This window comes from Tetrahymena thermophila (genome assembly GCF_000189635.1).
Source record: "Tetrahymena thermophila SB210 genomic scaffold scf_8254777, whole genome shotgun sequence".
Classification (NCBI taxonomy): Eukaryota; Ciliophora; class Oligohymenophorea; order Hymenostomatida; family Tetrahymenidae; genus Tetrahymena; species Tetrahymena thermophila.
In genome coordinates, this window is record NW_002476535.1 from 431,677 (window position 1) to 450,590 (window position 18,914).

The following is an 18,914-nucleotide window of genomic DNA, read 5'->3' on the forward strand; positions in this document are numbered from 1 at the left end:
TTTTTTTTAATTAAAAATATTATATTTATCTAAAAAATATTGTTTAAAATGTATTATTTTTAAATTAAAATACTTTTGAAAATTATTTTTTTTTTTTTACTGATATTAGAGAAAATGTTGAATTTTCATTTCATAAACTAAATTATTAAAATAAATAATTTAAAAATTATTGATCTGACTGACTGACAGAATTCTTTATAGCTTTTGGTTTATATATACTTACTTATACATTCATTAGCTAAATACTATTTAAGTAAAATCAATTAATCATAGATTATCTATTTTAAAACTTATTTTATAAAATTTGAATAAATTTAAATGGTATTTAAAATAATACCGTAGGTACTCTCCTATAAGGAGGGTCCAAAGATAACTTATTTCCAACTTTTACTCTCCTTGAAAATTAGAATTTAACATTTTTTTGCCCCTAAAAGTGACTCTTAATTAATAAGAAGTTAGAATAATAGTCTTTAATAAAAAATTAAATAAACTTTTAATAAAAATATATTTACTTTACATAAATAAAAAAATATTTTAATTAATTTATTGATTTTTAATTTTTTAATAAATTAAATTTATAATTTTATTGAATTAACTTAGTAAAATCTCTTTAATTAAATTTTTGTCAAAAATTTGTATCAAGAAATATAATACTTTCTTACTTATTTTAAAACTAAATAATTATTTTATTTCTAATATTAAAATATTCAAAAATGCCTTTTAAAATTTACTTAACAACTAAATAATGAATTAATATACTGGTGAAATTTAATATTTAAAATAAAGTAAAATTAGTAAAAAGAGTTTATATAATCAATATATATATTAATTTTAAACTTACTTATTAATATAAAACACAATTATATTATTTAGAAAAGTTATTTTACTAGCACTTTTTTGTTTTAGAGTAATTATTAATTTTCTATCATTTTTATAAATGTTTAACAACATCTATTATAAATTAATAATCTAACTTTTAATTAATTAATTGGTACGTACTGACATTTAGAATAATCAAAAACGCCTATATAACATTATTTTATAACTAAATAACTAATTTATATATTCTGGTGGAATTTAAGATTTAAAGTGAAGTAAAATTAGTATTATTTGTAGTACTAATATATTTAATACTTAATTATTTTTAAGTTTTTTAATATATAAGACAATAATTTTATTAAAGAAATTTTGTTTTTAGATTGATTATTTATTTTTTTTTGCTTTATTATTGAAAATTGAATAAATTAAACAAGTATTTTTTTCTTTTAGTGTAATTCTAAGATTATATCATTTTTATGGAGCGTTAACAACATCTATGGTAAACTCTATTTAACTATCTAATTTTGATAAGCTTTTAGTATTTAAAGGAAAAGATTATTATTCAGGTAATTTAAATATTTTTTCTGAAAAAGTTCCTTTCTTGAAATTTCCTTTTGCATCATAAAGTGGCTAGGCAAACCAACCATAAGGAGACTCTCCATCTTCCTAATTTATTTTAAAACAAAAATTTAAAATTTAAATATTGTATTAAATTGCTTTTACTATTTTTTGTGGATTCTCTTTTAGGAAAAAGATGCTTAGGAACACATTTTAGAAATTATGAGTTTTTGATTTTAATTTGTCGGGATCTATTAGAAAGAAGACTTTTTCGTCAATTAAATCTGATTTTATTTATAATGATAAATTAGTTTATAATAAAATAAATTTAATTAATTTACTATTTTTCAATTTTGTATCGGGGTCGAAAACAGAATCTGTTTCAAAGTAGCAAGGCTAGCTATCACGAGATAAAATAAGTTTAGTAATTATTGTATCACATATTTTTAGATGATAAGCTATGGATATCTTCTCTTTCTAATTTTTAACTTCTTTTAAATATATTGAAACCCCAATTTTACTATCAGGTTCAGAGTCTAAGTCAGAAAAGTCTTATGACTATTGTGCTGCTGCATTTTTATTGCTGTTTTTGTTATTTTTTTACTTATTTTTATTGTTATTATTATCATCATCCTCATCATAATTATTACTCAAGTTGTTGTTAATATTTTTATTATTGCTATTTATAATTTATGGTGATTACTCATCTTCTTCTTCTTAATTGACTGATTAATATTCAGATGTCATTATTTCCTATTAAGAAAAACCAAAAATATAAATTAAAGTTTGAATAGAAATAAAGCTTACATATTCTAACCTTGATTTAGAATTTTTTATTGCCTGAAGATTAAAAGGCGGCTATTAAGATGGAGGTTCTAAAAGGTAATTCGTAAATTTACCCTTTTTTATAATTAAAAAAAATTAAATTGAAAATATTTAACTTATATTTATATATATATGCTTACTTTATTAAGTTTTTTATATTTAAAGAGGGGAAAGACTATCCAGCCAATTTAGTTTTATTTGTTATCGTATACAGTGTAATACATTTACATTGATTCTAATTATTTAATATCATAGTCATCTTATAATTTATTAGGATTCAAGTTGTAAATGCACTCTTATTAAAGCTGCAAACTATTTCTTTCTGCTCCAGCTTACGCATTAAATGATTTATTATATGTGCAACTATTACCTAAATCATCCATCATTACTTCTTCGCCAAAAATCATTGATCCTCTAATCGTCAATTAATTTCCTTTTGAAGGATCATGGTTTTTCAAATTTAGAAATCTAATCAAAATGCTTTTATCAGACGGTTTAATGTTTGGAATAGGCACTTTCTTAGGTAAATTTGAATTTTTAAGACTCGAATTGTTGAGGTTATTTTTTTAATTATTTGGATTATTATTACTATTTAAATTATTACTTCTTACGCTACTGGGATTATTATTATTATTATTTTAATCATTTTTTTTAGATAAATTATTGTTCAAATCATTAATTTAATTATTTGAATTTAAACTATTATTTAGACTGCTATTTAGAATATTGTTATTTTTTGGGCTCACCAGATTATTTCTCATAACTCCAGCATTTCTTGGACTATCTCCCCTTTTATTTTACTACGGAGCTCTTTTGATACTTGATAAATTTAAGGATTGAACTTAATCTACTGAGATATCGATGTCTTTGTCAATTGGAAAAGGAATCATTTCCTAAAATTCAAATTAATAGTTATTTTTATTAACAAAATAACAATAAATAAAGGTCTTACTGATTCTATCTTAAATTTGGAGTTTGTCTTCTATCCCTCAAAAGGTGGAGGAAGAGCTGGTGGCTCATAAAGATAATCTACCTTTTTACCTTTGTTGAATTTTCTATATTTGAATAACGGAATGGTAATCCAACCAACTTGGTTACCAGCTTCATCGAAGAAATTTGCAATTAAACAAAATTTCTCAAGTTCATTATAGTCATACTACTAAACAAGATCGTATAGATCTACATCAAAATCTCTTATAAAGTTAATATCAACAGCCGTAATATCTTGTTTAGATTGCTTAGCAACCATATCCTTAGAATCAGCGCATTGCAGGCCGTTTAAATCTTTGATAACCTATTATTTTTGAAAAAATTTAAGTTCTTTCAAAATAAAATAATTTGATAACTTACTGTTTATCCATACACAATAGCTAATCTTACAGTTACTTTTTTCCCCTTTTTGATGTCATAATTTTTGAGTGTATTGAATTTCAATCTAAACCCATGAATATTGTCATAATCTGATAAATTTAGCTTATTATTCTTTGCTCTTTCTTATTTATTCTTTCTGTACTCGTCATCATCATCATCACCTTCACCTTCACCTCTTTTTTTCTAATTTCTATTACTATCTAATTAATTTTTTTTGGTTTACATTTTATATTTATCAAGATTATCTTGGTCGTCTTCAAACATTCCATCTCCTTTTTTCCTCTTTATATTTATTATTTTTTTATTAAAACACATAAAATTTTCTAATAAAGTAATTTATACCAGCAAAGCTAACTTATATTTCCTTAATCTATCTATTTCATTGATATTATCATCTTCTAATTTAATTCTTTATGCAGGATCATCAAATCCATCTAAAATTTAAGAAGTTGTGGAATTAATGAACCTTTTGTTTCTACCATAAACATGCATATATTCATCATCTGAATCATCATCACTGTCAGGACAAGGAAGTGGAATAATTTCCTTTAATTTTATTTTAATAAAAAACATGTACTTTTTAGCATTTATATTTTACAACATTATAGAGAATAAGAAACAATAAATAATAATTAATAAATAAAAATGAATTTAATAGTTTAATAATTATATTTTACATGTTGCATTTCTATATCAAGAGGAATTTTAGGGTCAGAAAAAGGAGGTTTTTAAGATGGAGGAGCATAAAGACAGCAAGTATAGCGACCCTTATTAAATCTTAAATTAGTATACATAGGAAATACTTCCCAACCAATTAGTTTACCATCTTTATCGAATACATTTAAAAGTAGTTTGAATTTTTCTAAATCTTCAATAGTATGGAATTCACTTAAAACTGGCCTCATATCAATGTCAAAATCTCTTTTAGCTTTTCCTAATACTTTGCTAGGGTCTGTTTCGGATCTTACACCATTAATAATTGCAGAGAAGGAACAATTATCACCATTTTTATCAATATAAACATCATCTCCATAAAGTAAAGCTCCTCTAACAGTAAAAGAATTTCCATGCTTTTCAGCTAATTTTTCTAACTTGTGGAACTTAAATCTAAATCCACTTATACCTTCTATATCATTTACATTAATCTTCATTCTATATTTTTAAGTAATTTTTTAAGTGTGGTTTCCTGGAGGAAACTATTATCCAGGTATGATCTAAGTATTAGTGAGGTTTTAGGCTTTGTTAGGAGTACCAGATCTTTCAATAGTTATATTAGGGGAAGAACCAACCCTCTTTTATCCTAAAGATGCATTATTAATTGAAGTTGATAAATTGTTAACAGCACCAGATGGGTCTTCAAAAGGAACTTAATAATGAATCAATTTAGTTGGCTTGATTGTTGTACCAGGAAGATTGACAATTTCATGAGAATAATCTAGCCAGTGATATTTCTTTTTAAATTTTATTTAGAATTTTTAAATAAATAACATAAAAAATATTGTAAAATGTAAAGTTTACTTTCTTGTCATAATTTCCAATTAATTGGCGAATTAAATTTAAATGAGATGCAAGAATTCCATATTCAGGGCTAAATGGAGGAGTTTTTCTTAAATTCAAGAGAAGATCAGCTTCCATAGCTTTTAAATATTCGAGTTATTCGACTTCAGTATTAGCACCTCTTGGAAAACGATGGCTTAGTCCTGTTACATAAGGCCACTCCATTTTTAAATTAAACGGTGCTTAGAAAGGAGGCATAGCTCCTCCCATGTAAATATTGGTAGGACCCTTTTGAATAAATTTTATAAGAGTTTGCTTTTAAGAATTTTATTTTATAATTTTACTGGTTAATTCAAAGGTGGTAGTACTTAAATGGAAGGCTATTATCTTTATCCTAGTAAAAGCAATAACTATTCAATAGTAAAAGTATGGTAAGGAAATTGAGGTCCAAGGAAATTAGCTCTCCAGTCTCTTAATGCTGTATTAAATAATTTATTAATGAAAATGATACAAATAAAAAAATTACATGGATGCTCAAAATTCCAAAGGTTGCATTAAGGCCTCTATTTAATAAAAAATAAACATTTTATTATAAAATGTAAAATTTTATGCATAGTAAATTTATTTATAAATATTTCTTCATTATATTAATTAATTAAAACATTATTTTAAGGCTACCATTTATCACTTTTATAAATGCATTTAAATAACTTTTATGAAAATCTTAATTACTTCTGGCTCTCTCTTTGGTGGTGGAGGAGGAGGAGTTACTACTTTTTCAACTACTGGTTCATATTCAATAGGTATAGGTGTTGGAGGTTTAGCTGGTTATTGCAAAAAACTATTTAAATCAAAGTGAAATTTTTTTCTGTCATTTATAAGTTTTTATTTTAGTGCCATTAGCTTATGAAGTTATTCCAATTCTTTCTATAAAAATGCATCTCTAATAATACCTTTTTGTAATAGTTCAAAGTCACCTCTTGCATAAAAATCGATAAATACTGATAGACTATTCAAAAACGCATCTTCTCTTTCTTTTAATTATTTTCTTTAATTAACTAAAATGCTAAGTAAATCTTTTAGCTCTTTTAAATTTTTATTATCTCTAGCCATTTGTGTTATCTTTTATAAAGCTTTTTCTAGCATAACTTAATCTTCATAGTGATTAGCCTGTAACCCGTTTTCTACATCTAAAGTCATTAGCACTTCTAAACACTCTTTTTCGACTTCATCCCTATCATAAATTTATTGAGTTAATTTCAGTAATGTATAAAGTTGCAAACTAATAAACTTTTTCAAAATTAACTCTTTTACAACATATATTTTGCTTCAGCAATAATGCCTATAAGCTTATATATAAAGATTACCTTTCAACTCCTGATCTTTCTCTCTTTTTCAAAATTTCGAGAGTTCTCTCACCAAGTATAGAGTACTGATCTGCATTAAATTTAATTTCATGTAAACTCTTTTCTTTACCCTTTTATCCAGTTTTATGATAATACTGTGCTATATTCAATTTTAATAAAAGATATTAAATAATGACATTCATAAGCATTGCAAATGTTTCATAAAATATCAATAACTATACGCGTTTTAATAGTATATGCTGTATTTGGTGTACTTATAGTACGATAATTCATAATTTTAAATAAACTATTTGATTAACTTCTACTTAATAACCCTAAAGCTCAATCTATTATTTATAATCCAGTCTTTCTTTTTGCTTAAAATCTATCTAACTATTTCAGTATTAATTCAATTAGCTTACTTTTATAAAAATCTAAGCAAAAAAAATCTTAACCTTTAATTTTTTTCTGTCAAATAATAAATATAAAAATTAAAAAACAAATGAAATCATTAAAATACTAATGAACTAAATAATAGCTGGTCTTAAAGAAATATACTAAACAGCAGAGTTTACAATTGATTTAATGAATGGTAAGATTATCATTATAAAATAGGTTATTTTCACATTTTGCTTGTATGCGTTTCAATAAATTTTCAATGAGTCAATCATATTCACACAAATATATTTAAATGTACATCTTGATTACTTTGAATATTGAAGAGAAAGAAATTTGTTTACATATTTTTAATATTGCTTAAAAGATTAAGTAAAAAAATTTAAATTATTAGAAAAACAATTTAATTTTACTCTTAATTAATAAATTTTACAAATAAAATTGAATTTTTTGCTCTATGATATTAGAAATCTGATTAGAAGAAAAAATAAAAATCTCCTAATTTCTAAAAAAGCTACATACTTAATTGAAATTTTTTAAATACATCATCTGAATACAAATCTAGTAACATCTGATTAATAAAAATTAAATTTTGTAATTAGGTATAATTGAAAATTAGACCTTCAAAATTTAATTAATTAATAAATTACATACAAATTTGTAAATTTGTTTGTTTGCTTGCTTTTCTTGTCATTTTATAAATTAATTTTATTTTACAAAAATAATTTTTAATAAATTTTAAATTGTAAGGTTAACAAATAGATAGATAAATTATCAGATTTCAAAAAATATTTTTGAGGAACTAACTTGTAGAAATTTCATCTAATAAATGAAATCCTTGCTAAGAAATTTCCATTTCCTATACTACCATTTCTTTAATTGAAGAATTCAAAATTTTCAACGAATCTACTTTTGCTTACAATTATTCAACTGTTAACGAATTATCAGTTAAAAGGCATAATGCATCATACCCACCAGCTCCAGGGCAAACCCCATAGTAAACGGAAGGGATTTCAATGATAATTTAATCCAAAATATCAGATAATATATCAGGTTCTGTCTCCACTTTAGCCTTAATTCCAATAGTCTTGAATACATCTCTGTATTATTTATTTAATTCAATAATTGATTCCCTTTTTTCTTTTAAGTTTTCTATGCTTTGTATACCGCTGAAGATTTCTTATAATTTCGAAGCCTTTTGATTACACTATTCGTAGAAGATTTGAGCTTATTCAGGATTATTATCAAGATATTTTTTGACCTCACCTGCTAATAGACGTGTGTCACTTCCTATTTACAAATCTATCATCATTATTTTTAACTATTTAGGTATATTAAAGCGATTGAGTGTATTCCATTTATATTATTGTTGATTATTTGAAGAAAATATATCAGGAGGAAATCTTTTATAAACTTAAGACCCAAAAACGCTAGTAGCTATATCAAATCCACTTCCTATTTTTTTTTGTGCTATAAAATTAGCTTTTTGAGAAAGGTAGTGAAGTTTCTCATCTGCGTAATCTTAAAAATATTAAAGAAGAGACCCTAAAGTAGCTACTAAAACGCATGCACTTGAACCTAAACCAGTCTTATGCAAATTATCTTTATCAAAAATACTGAAATAGTTTGATTTTTGCTCATTTTTTTTAGAAGCTGAAGAATAGAATCTATTATCATGAAAAATATTAACATTAATATTCTTTGTTAGTTTAGAAAGATCTTCTACTCCTTCTTCAATAACAACTTTAGTGACAGCTTCTAAAAAGGGATTTTTTGCTTATGTTTCCGATTAGCTTACTTGCTTTGATATCAAATCAATTTCATAAATCCACTCAGATTCAATTTATTTTGAAATAAACTTAATTATTATTTTTTGATTGGATTATTATTAATTTTAAACATCTTAAGTAGTAATGAATGCATAAAACTTTTCATTTAACCCTACAGAGAGTCCGACACATTATTCAGATAGAATCGCATATCCGCCCATAATCAAAACCTTTGAGGGACAGCAGTAAACTTTAGTTTAATTCAACAAACTATCTTGCATAGTAATATATTTGAAAATAAAATTTAAGTATTGTGAGTTGATATTTAATAATATTATTATCAAAATAAAATTTATCAGATTTAATTTTTTATCATCTAATTTTAAACATTTTTAAAAATATTTATTAAATTAAAATTAAGATATAAAATTTATTCTATATATAATTATATAACAAAGTAAAATTTTATTATCAATATTTAAATAATATAAATTGTAATATTTCCAATCATTGTGACCTTTCAAAAAAATTTTATTGCACTTATATTTAATTTTTAATCTTATCACCATTAAGAAAAAAATCAAAGTTTTTTTATCACAAAAAATGAAAAATCACATTTGATATCATGATTTTTGACCACAATATAGCAATTTAGCCCATACTTCATTAATTATAAGTACAGAAAACTGTCTTCTTTAACAATAAATAAATTAGCTACTAATTACTAAATAAATTTTTTATATTAGTTTTTTGCTATTTGCATTAATTTTTGATGCTTAAATTGAACAATAGAAATATTTTGTTAATGAACTTTCAAAGATATTTTAGTAAGGAAGTTAATATTTAGTATAAATTGATAATGTTTATAATAATAAATGATGTTATAATTTTATTAAACAATAACTCACATAAAATAAAGATTTAAAATAAATCAACTATGGTTTAACAAAGAATGTTCAAATAATTTTTACTCTTTGCTTTAAAGCAATTTATAGGGCTTTTTAAGTGCAATAGAGTCATTATTTTATTCTTTATTTTTTGTACTTACTGGAGTGTTCGGTTTATTGGAAGTGTAGCTCTCTTAAAATTATGAATAAGTTAAACTATCTATCTAATTTTTGCTTACACTAAGCAAAATACTTTAATTACGAGCAGAATGTCTATCCTAATTATTTGTTTCATTATTACTTGAAAAGTATTTTACTAAATTTTAAATATATTTTTTGCTACTTCTTTGGCCCTTTTAATTATTGAAACTAACTTTTTAATTCTTGTTTGTTTTACTAATTTAGTTTTCTGTTTTTTATAATAATTCAAAAGAAAAGTTCACTACTTTTGTTTGTTGGAAACTTTGCTAAATGTTAATTTAACTTAAATCTTTGGGAATATCGATTATATATACAGTTAGTCCAATCTCAGAAAGGTTTTACTAGCTATTTTAGTGATGACTTAATCTACTTCTTTCTTCATATTATTCAATTACAATTTCTTTTTTACCTTAAATAGCTTAAGCAACTTCTTAAATAACATTTTTCTCAATAAAATTATATTAATTAACATTATTTAGGCTCCCAAACAGTTATTCACCAGTTAGCTTTATAGGCGAGCCTATTTTTATTTTGCTACCTTCATCGCTTGTAAAATATGAAATAGTAATTCTTTATTAACTCTAAATAGTTTACTAGGAGCAACTTAATTTACTTTCATATTATTTTTATTATATATTATTGTGTACATTCAACACTAAAGAATAAAGTAAATATTTTAGAAGTTAAGGATCTGTGTTGATAAAATAATCTTCAATTTAACTCACACTATTTAAAACAATAACGAAGGATTTCATGCAGAAAAATATACTTTTTAAATATTCTATAAGATTAATTTATGTCTTTTTCAAATTTTAGATAGCTGAATTTTATGATTAAAAAATTAAAATAGATTGTAATTGATTATTATGCTCTGCTAACTCTTATAAAATATACTGATAGTTTATATCATTATGTATCAAATCATTATTTTCAAATTAACTGCTAATTAATTTATTTATAAGATCATCTAATTTTTAAATCAAATAATTTATGTAATTAGTTTAAGTAAGTTTGTGATTGTTTAGTGAGTTATTAATATTTGAAATCAAAAAGCTAGCTTATTTACTTTTGTTAATTAATTGTGAGCCATCATTATCGATTTCATATTTCTATTTTATTTAATAATTTAATTTATATTTTTAAATGCTTATAATCTGATAAAAATTAATAAAATAAAAATGGTCAAAAATACATCAGATGAAATAAAACTTTAAAATAAATAAAGAATGCTTCTTACTTGTAATTAAGTTTATTAAAAGTCTTCTACTATAGATATGGCTATATATGGTTTATCAATTATCATATAGTAGACTTAAACTTTAAAAATACTACTGTCTTCTAAACCTTCGTTAATTCTTTTTGCATAAACAGTTTCAAAATTATATTTGTTGAACGAACCTATATTACTTTACTGATTAGCTTCTTAATAGAATTTTTATTTTGGGAAGAAATCATGAGTTAAATACTCCTTAAGAGTCTAAGGAAGCTATATTCCTTTGCTGAAGTTAATATTGTTTTAAATTTCTTATATAGTTTTATCTACTCTTAAGTTTTAAATAAAGTTGTCAAAGTCTTTTAAATCATTGATTTTGTTTTTTATAGTTGCTTCGTTGTTACATTCTTTTAAAATTTTACAAAAAATTAAATAATAAATTGGAAATATTTCTAATAAAAAAATTGCTATCAATTTTTCATCAAATATTTTTAATGTGTAGGGATTTAATCATTTGAATAATATTTAATCATTTTTTGAAGCTATTTAAATTATTTTTTATTTTATAAATTTCTTTGAAATGTATAATTTTGTTATCTTACTTATAATTAAAAAATATAAATTGAGTAAAATAATATTTGAAATTTTTGATTGACTGGTAATTAATTGCTTCATAAAAATTATAAAAAATTTTTAGGTTGATATTAATAAATAAATATTAGCTTGTTTAAATAAATGAGGAATTTAGATTAGATAATTATACCTTCAAATATGAGACTGTTATTTTGGATGGATGTAATAATTAGTGAGTTTTGCTATGTAATTCCAAGCAAAAAGCATTTTTATTAGTAAATTAGTTTATTTTTTATAAATTCAGCTAAAGAGTTTTAGTAATATTTATATCTAATTAATATAACATAGCAATACATTACAAGCATTAAAAAAATTAAATAGGCATTTATTTCATTGATAAAAAATTAGGTAATAAAATTTAGACTAATCCGAGCTGCTTCTAAAACAAAAAAATCAGCCTAAATACTTAAAATAAGAATTGTCTCAATCTTTTTGATTAATTTTAAAAGAATCTAATGATTAAAATAGTATTTTTTAAAATTTTAATTACAAATCCAAATAGAATTTCTACAGATATTTGATCAGATAAGGGTGTTAAACTAGAATTTGTAGGTTAATTTTTTATTAGATTTTCATTTTAACTGTAAAAATAAATAAAAACTGCATTTGAAGAGAGTTAAAGAATACAAAGCATATAAGGTTTTGTTATTAGTATCCTCCACTAAATTAAGGTTATTAGGAACAAAAAGCAGTAATAAAATGTATATTCTATAAAGAAGGTACCCATGTAGACGTTATGGAGTATACTGAGAATAACGATGAGTAACAATGTAATTCTAAATTACATGCTATTCTAATTAATATTTTATAAATATTTATCATAAAATTTTGAAGTATTTAGAATAAATTAAATATAAATTTGGTTATTTGATTAATTAAACATAAAAACTTTATTTAAACGTCTAAAGTAGAAGTTTGTTAAAAAGATTATGATTTAAATAACATTTTTTTAGTAAAATACAAAATTTAGAAGGTTGTCATTAAATAAAACTAAAAATTTTAATATAATTTTACTTTTTAGCTTTAATACTGCAGGTATTAATACTCAAGTTGTTTACACCTAAATTTTAGAGTATAGATATTTGCATATTTTTTTATCTCTATTTTAGATTCATTCATAAAGTTTTAAGAAATGGATTTTATGAAACTTTGATTCAACCCCAAGCCAGTTGTTTTGAAATCATTATTATTGTTAGTAGCATTATTAGATTGATCTTTATTGTCACTAATAAACATTTAATATTTTTATAACTCTTTACTTTAATTTATTTATCTTTCCCTACTTAAAGTTTTTTATATTTTATTTCCTAGTTTAGTTTTGTTTAGAGGCAATTTCTAATTATTAGCAGTAATTTAGAAGCTTATTAATTACACAAAAATTGATAATAATTGTTATCAATGATTACCATTTACTTTAATTTAATAACTTTAAATATTAAAATAGAAATTTTTTAAAAATCGCATTGCAGATTCTTAAATCAAACAAAATTGATTTCATTAAATTTCATTTAAATAAATAATTATTTTAAATAATATCAAGCAAAATTAACCAATAAAAAACAAACATAATTTCTAGCTTAAAAACAAATATTTGCAAATTTAATACAAAGAAAATTTCATTTTTTAAATAAACTTTATTGAGCTATTAAAATAATTTTTTTACTCATTAAAAGCTTTAACAAAATGTTCTCAATCAAATCTGTGATACCTTATAAAATCAACTAATAAGTCATTACTAACTGATTAGCTTATAAAAAGTACATTTACTTGCTAAAAATTAATTAATTAGAACGATCACAAATTAATAAATTGCTATTTGATTTGAAAGTAATGAATGAATAAAATTATTAATGAATTTATGAATGAGTGAGTGAATGACATTTAAAAACTAATAATAATTAATAATTAATATATATAAATATGTAGAAGTACAAAAATTATTCAAATTAGCTTCATTTTACGCATTACTCTCATGAACTCATCTTTAGATACTCTCTAATCATCATCCAAATCAGCAGCAAAAATCATTTCTTTTAAAATTTTATCGTCAACTTCTTCACCTAAATCAGCAGCTACCTTCTTTAATTTATCTAAATCTATAAAACCCTCGTTGTTGTCATCAAAAAAGTTAAAGGCTTTTTCGATTTCTTCTTCTACATTTTTATCTTCCAACTATTTATTTTATGTATCAAATTATTAAAGCCTTTACAAAGATTTAAATATAATTTCATATTTAATTGTATTCTAAATTTAAAATTTAGCTAATCTTTCATAAATATTTTTCTTGAATAAAAATAGTTAATTAATAAAATTATTTACCATTTTCTTTTTCATCATAACCAAAAATTCTTCAAATTCTATCATACCAGAACCATCTTTATCAACCTACTCAATAAGGGCTTTTACTTCTTCTTTTTTTGATTCAAAACCTAAAGCTTTCATTGCATCTTTTAATTCTTTCTCATCAATAGCTCCTGAACCATCTGTATCGAATAGATCAAAAGCTTGCTTTAATACATCTATTTATTCTTATGTTAACTTTGTTCTTTTTTTCTTTTGCTTTATTTTAGGTTTAGGTACTACTTTACCATTTTAGTCATCTTCTTAATGACTCTTAACAGATTAATTATCAGTCATTTAAATACTTGCTTAAAAAGTTAGCTATCAGCAACTTTTAATTTTATAAATTTCTAAGAATAATAATAATTACTTATAATATAATTGATAAAAAACTAAATCAATTTAAGAAATTGAGTGTAATACCTACCTACCTACTGTTTCTAAAAAGAGAACTATTTTAAAAATTCATTTTTATTATAGCTAGGAGTTCTTCAAATTCTATCACGCCATAACCATCTTTAACAAATTACCCAAAATGCTATTTTTCTTTTTAAAATCTAAAAATTTCTTTCATATTATCTATTCATATTTCCTGGATGGTTATAATCGTTTGTGAAAATATTACTTAAATAAATGTATTCACTGATAAACTCCATATTTATTTTAATTTTATTAAGCTTAATTACAACATACAACAGCGAAGTTTATTTACCATCCTTCTTTTATATTTCTGTATGCTAAATTGATTTTAAATGGTAATGTAAAAATAATTTTTAGGTAATTAACTTTCAATAAAAATAATGTATCTGATATATATAAATAAATAAAACTAATATGATAATGGATTATATTAAGTTTTAAGTTTAGTCAATTATTTATCTATTAATTGTTGCCAGCAATTTCAAATTAACTAAAATAAAATAAAAAACAGTTTATTTTAATGAAATGTTATTTTAGTACATTAAGTTAAATAAAAGGATAAAGATGAATGAAAATAAAATTTAATGTAAAAAAAACTGAGTTGTTATTTCAATTCAAAAATCAATTCATCAAAAATACTCATCATACAGATATCAATCTATTTTTTATCCGAAAATTATTATTGAATTTTCTACAAGATTTTTATGAACTCAATCAATTAATATACACGAATTATTTATTTAGCTTTATTCAACTTTATAAATGCAATTACAAAATATTTTTTCAAACTTATTTTAGTATTTCTTAAATAAGATCATGATGATCAAAAGCAAATCTTTCAGGCCCAAAACTTTTTACTTCATCAACATCATAAAAAGTAGCTGTAGCAGCATCATCTCCAGCTTTTGGTTCTGCATCATCAGAAATATCCACCCAGTACACAATAGTTACAACATGATATCTAGGGTCTCTATTAGGTTTACCTCTAACTGTAAATAATCTAGCATTTTTCCCTTAAATACTAGTTTCTTCTTCTAACTCTCTAACTACACATTCTTAAGGATCTTCTCCATATTCTACATGACCTCCAGGTAATGCAAAACAGCCTATTGAAGGATTTTTTTTTCTTGTGATCAATAAGATTTGTTTCTTATTGGTCTATTTGTTTGTCTTAATGCATATAGCATCAGCAGCTAATTTAGGACAGTTTCTTTACTCAGCCATTTAAAAATTTTCCTATTGAACCTACTTTTATGAATCTAATCTGTTTTTATGTAAACAAAATATCTATTTAATAATTATTCTTAGTAAATATATAAACTATAAACAATAAATTTATAATTAAGGATTTTAATTATCGAAAGATTTTTTCGTTTAGATGCGCTCACCCACTCAATCTCAATCAGTTTTAATCATAATTTGTTTCTATTATTTGATTTTTTGTGAATGTTAATTACTAAATCCATTTAAATTGTGAAGAACTACTACAACAATAAAATAGACATAATATTTATTTCTCTCAATTTACTTTGTTTATAAAAATATCTTAAATATTTTTTGATATATAATTAAATATTAGTATATATCATCATATCTCATAAATTAGGTTATGATTGATCTTCAAATTGTAATATGTAGTTTTTTAAATTGGTTTTTTTTTATACTCAAAATTACATTTAAATTATATTTTAAAAAGTTTTTATTTTTATTTTATGAACTAACAAAAAATTAAATTTGGTTATTAAAAAATTAATAAAGTTTTTGAAATAAAATTAATTTTATTTGAGAAAAATAGTTTTTAGAAATACAAGTTAGAAAATTAGGTAAAATGAATGAATAATAAATATTTTATGAATATAAATAAATTAAAGTTTTAATTAATTTTAAACATAAAAGAACGGAATTATAAATATTTAAAATTCTTAAATTAAGATTAAGGTAGGTTAGATTTTGATAGTTAATAGTTAGTATTTATTACTTATATTTGTGTTCTTGCTTTTAAATATTATTTATTTATATTTATTTATTTTTATATTATTTTAGTAAGATTTAATTCAGTTTTCTTTCAAAAAAGCCTTAAAAATTAATATTATTTGTATTTATTTTAATTCTAAAACGATTGTTTTTACTGTTGTAAAAAATAATATTATATTTGATTAGATGTAATGATCATTATTAATAAATTAATAGCAAAATTTTATTTAATTTTGTTTATTTTTATTGTTCAAAGGAATATATTTTATTTTATTATTTCTACAGAACCAAGCCTCTCATATCTGGATTTTGATATAGTTTCAATCACATTAAGCTTGAGCAAGTCAGCTGTTCCAAAAACTCTTGTATTTCTAGGCTACTTTGGAATTATTGGCTAGAAAATATTCATTATTTAGTCTTCTTATGGTGGGTTAGTTGTCATGTAAAATTAATTTAGAACTTATAAAATGCTTGCTTAAATAAAATCGTTCTTGCATTAATTATTGATCACCACACTTTATGATTTAAAGCAGCTAATAGCAAACTCATGGTCTAGACTTTCTAAAAAGTCTTGGATATCCTTTTGAATTGAGTCTCCTTTTTTTGACATTACTGAGTTGCCACTGGCAGCTAAGGCTTGAGACTACCCTTAAAGCAATATGCTGTTATTTTATTAAGTAGGGATAACTTAAAAATGATTTAATTATCCTTAACTCATTACAAAATCAGTCTCGTTTTTCACATAAAAGCTTGTATTAGGTTAAGCAAATATTATACGAAATTTAGAATCCAACGAAGAACCTTAATTGACAGGTAGACAAAAAATATATCCTGATTCAAGTATATCAAATACTATCCCGTTTTTTTTATTTACAAATTTAAGTATAGGCACTCCTGAAGAACAAATAGAGAATCGTGCTACTTTGAGCTACTCAAATACAAATTTCAAAAGCATCTCAGCAATGGCGTTAAGCTAACTTGCTTAACGAGCAAATCTTAAAAAGTTATTGATGATGACTAAATTGCAATTTTGCTGTATGCCAGCTAATTTAAAAACTCTTTTCAAAATTTCTTTCCATGTTTCAATAATTGTGAATTGCATATCATCAAGTGTTTAAAAGTCGTTTATTCTTTCAACTTTTGTCTCTTATTTTTCAAAATGAATTTGGTAAAACTGACTTATCTGTCTCTCAAATGGATAACAGTGATATTTCTTGTTCGCTATAAATTTTAGTTGCTCTTACGAAACATGCTAAGTATTGTTATTATTTTATGCGTTACTTGGTGAATTTGCGTTTAATGTGATAGAATTTAGTTCTTTTAAATTTGCTCCTGCAGTATTTCCCATCTGCTACCCCTTCAAGTTTAAACTAGTTAGACTGCTATTCGTGCTGTTAGATCCTATACAAGCTATTTCTTCGAAAAGGCAAAACTCCTCTGTTTATTCATTAAAAGAAACCTAAATCTTCATGTGAAGATTTGGTTCGTTTACATTGCTTACAATTACCAATCTCTCTTAAATATCTAAAATCCAAAAATTAGTTAAGTTTGAATTGTTTTGGGCAACACCTGTGTTAATAGAATTCAATGTATTCGACTAGACCTACATTGAAATACCTAAATGGCTATTTTGCTGAGAAAGCTAAGACTCATAAGCGTCTTCCACAATCATTGAAAGATTATTATGAGCAAGAGTTTGGCGATTATTTGTAATTTTCAACTCAACCTCATCTTCACTCATTTATTTTAGCTTCTTTTCAATGTTATTGCAGCAATTAGTGCAGTTATTACCCATTACTAACTATTTTTACCTATTTTAATCCTATTTTAATGAAGGCTTTGTTTGAATTTATCTTTTTATTGTTCTTTTTGCTTGAGTTTTTTTTTTTTTTTCTAACTCACCCAAAAATATATGAATTTAGTTACTTTCTTAGTTAATTTATGCTGTAAATTTATAAGTCTCTTTAAAATTTTTGCTTTTTTTAATTTTTACTTAATCTACTTATGAATTTAGCTATTTAAAACTAATAACTCAAACTTATATGTTTATGATGATTAACATTCCAGTAAATGTTAATAACTTTACTATGAAGAATATATATAATATTTTTTACCAATCCATACAAAAAAAAGAAGTAATTTCACATCCAATTTAATTTTTAGAAATTATACTAATCATGTGATACAAAATTTTATTTAAAAGCAAATTCTATCCAAATATAAACAAAAATCCTCATCAATATTAGTGCACATTTAAGAATAAATCAAGTTGCTAAAATTTAACTTACTTACTTACTTGAACATCAAGTTAACTTATGGCAATAGTAATGAGAAATAAAACAATAATTATAAAGCAAATTTAACAAATTATTATTACAAATCTAGTATTTTTTAAGTTTTTTAACTTAAAAAATAAGTAGATCAGGTGGATTTAGAACCATAAAAATAAATTAAAACGGATTAAAAATATTCATAAATGTTTTAATTATGTTCGATTATTAATTTACACATATATTTAAATAGAGATTTTCTATTTATTTTTTCAACGTTATAAATTTTTTGGAAATTAAATAATAAAATAAAATAAATAATGATAAAATGATAAAAATAAACACTATTAATCTTATAAATTCTATTTTTTTAGGATATTAATTATTTCTAAAAA

At 22.8% G+C, this 18,914-nt stretch overlaps 5 protein-coding genes across 5 annotated transcripts; all 5 read right to left on the bottom strand. All coding sequences in view use genetic code 6, as the record gives it.

The window, feature by feature from the left end:
- Positions 1–1,287: 1,287 nt before the first annotated feature.
- Positions 1,288–6,710, bottom strand: TTHERM_00371040 (hypothetical protein; the record flags this gene model as incomplete). The annotated part of the gene is made up of 15 exons (XM_001009534.2): positions 1,288–1,485; positions 1,543–1,661; positions 1,719–2,130; positions 2,185–2,277; positions 2,343–3,095; positions 3,155–3,496; positions 3,553–3,855; positions 3,916–4,119; positions 4,251–5,024; positions 5,092–5,358; positions 5,415–5,548; positions 5,597–5,633; positions 5,803–6,304; positions 6,438–6,576; positions 6,659–6,710. 15 exons carry the CDS (start codon positions 6,708–6,710, stop codon positions 1,288–1,290), a joined length of 4,329 nt encoding a protein of 1,442 aa, XP_001009534.2.
- Positions 6,711–7,593: 883 nt separating this feature from the next.
- TTHERM_00371030 (GHMP kinase ATP-binding protein, putative) lies at positions 7,594–8,862 on the bottom strand (the record flags this gene model as incomplete). Its single annotated transcript, XM_001009533.1, has 1 exon — positions 7,594–8,862. The coding sequence occupies one exon, from the start codon at positions 8,860–8,862 to the stop codon at positions 7,594–7,596; it is 1,269 nt and encodes a 422-aa protein (XP_001009533.1).
- Positions 8,863–13,456: 4,594 nt separating this feature from the next.
- On the bottom strand, positions 13,457–14,152 carry TTHERM_00371010 (centrin, EF-hand protein; the record flags this gene model as incomplete). The annotated part of the gene is made up of 2 exons (XM_001009531.2): positions 13,457–13,687; positions 13,835–14,152. 2 exons carry the CDS (start codon positions 14,150–14,152, stop codon positions 13,457–13,459), a joined length of 549 nt encoding a protein of 182 aa, XP_001009531.2.
- A 906-nt stretch (positions 14,153–15,058) lies between these two features.
- Positions 15,059–15,499, bottom strand: TTHERM_00371000 (NUDIX hydrolase; the record flags this gene model as incomplete). The annotated part of the gene is made up of 1 exon (XM_001009530.3): positions 15,059–15,499. One exon carries the CDS (start codon positions 15,497–15,499, stop codon positions 15,059–15,061), a length of 441 nt encoding a protein of 146 aa, XP_001009530.1.
- A 1,000-nt stretch (positions 15,500–16,499) lies between these two features.
- On the bottom strand, positions 16,500–18,044 carry TTHERM_00370990 (hypothetical protein; the record flags this gene model as incomplete). The annotated part of the gene is made up of 1 exon (XM_001009529.1): positions 16,500–18,044. One exon carries the CDS (start codon positions 18,042–18,044, stop codon positions 16,500–16,502), a length of 1,545 nt encoding a protein of 514 aa, XP_001009529.1.
- Positions 18,045–18,914: the final 870 nt, after the last annotated feature.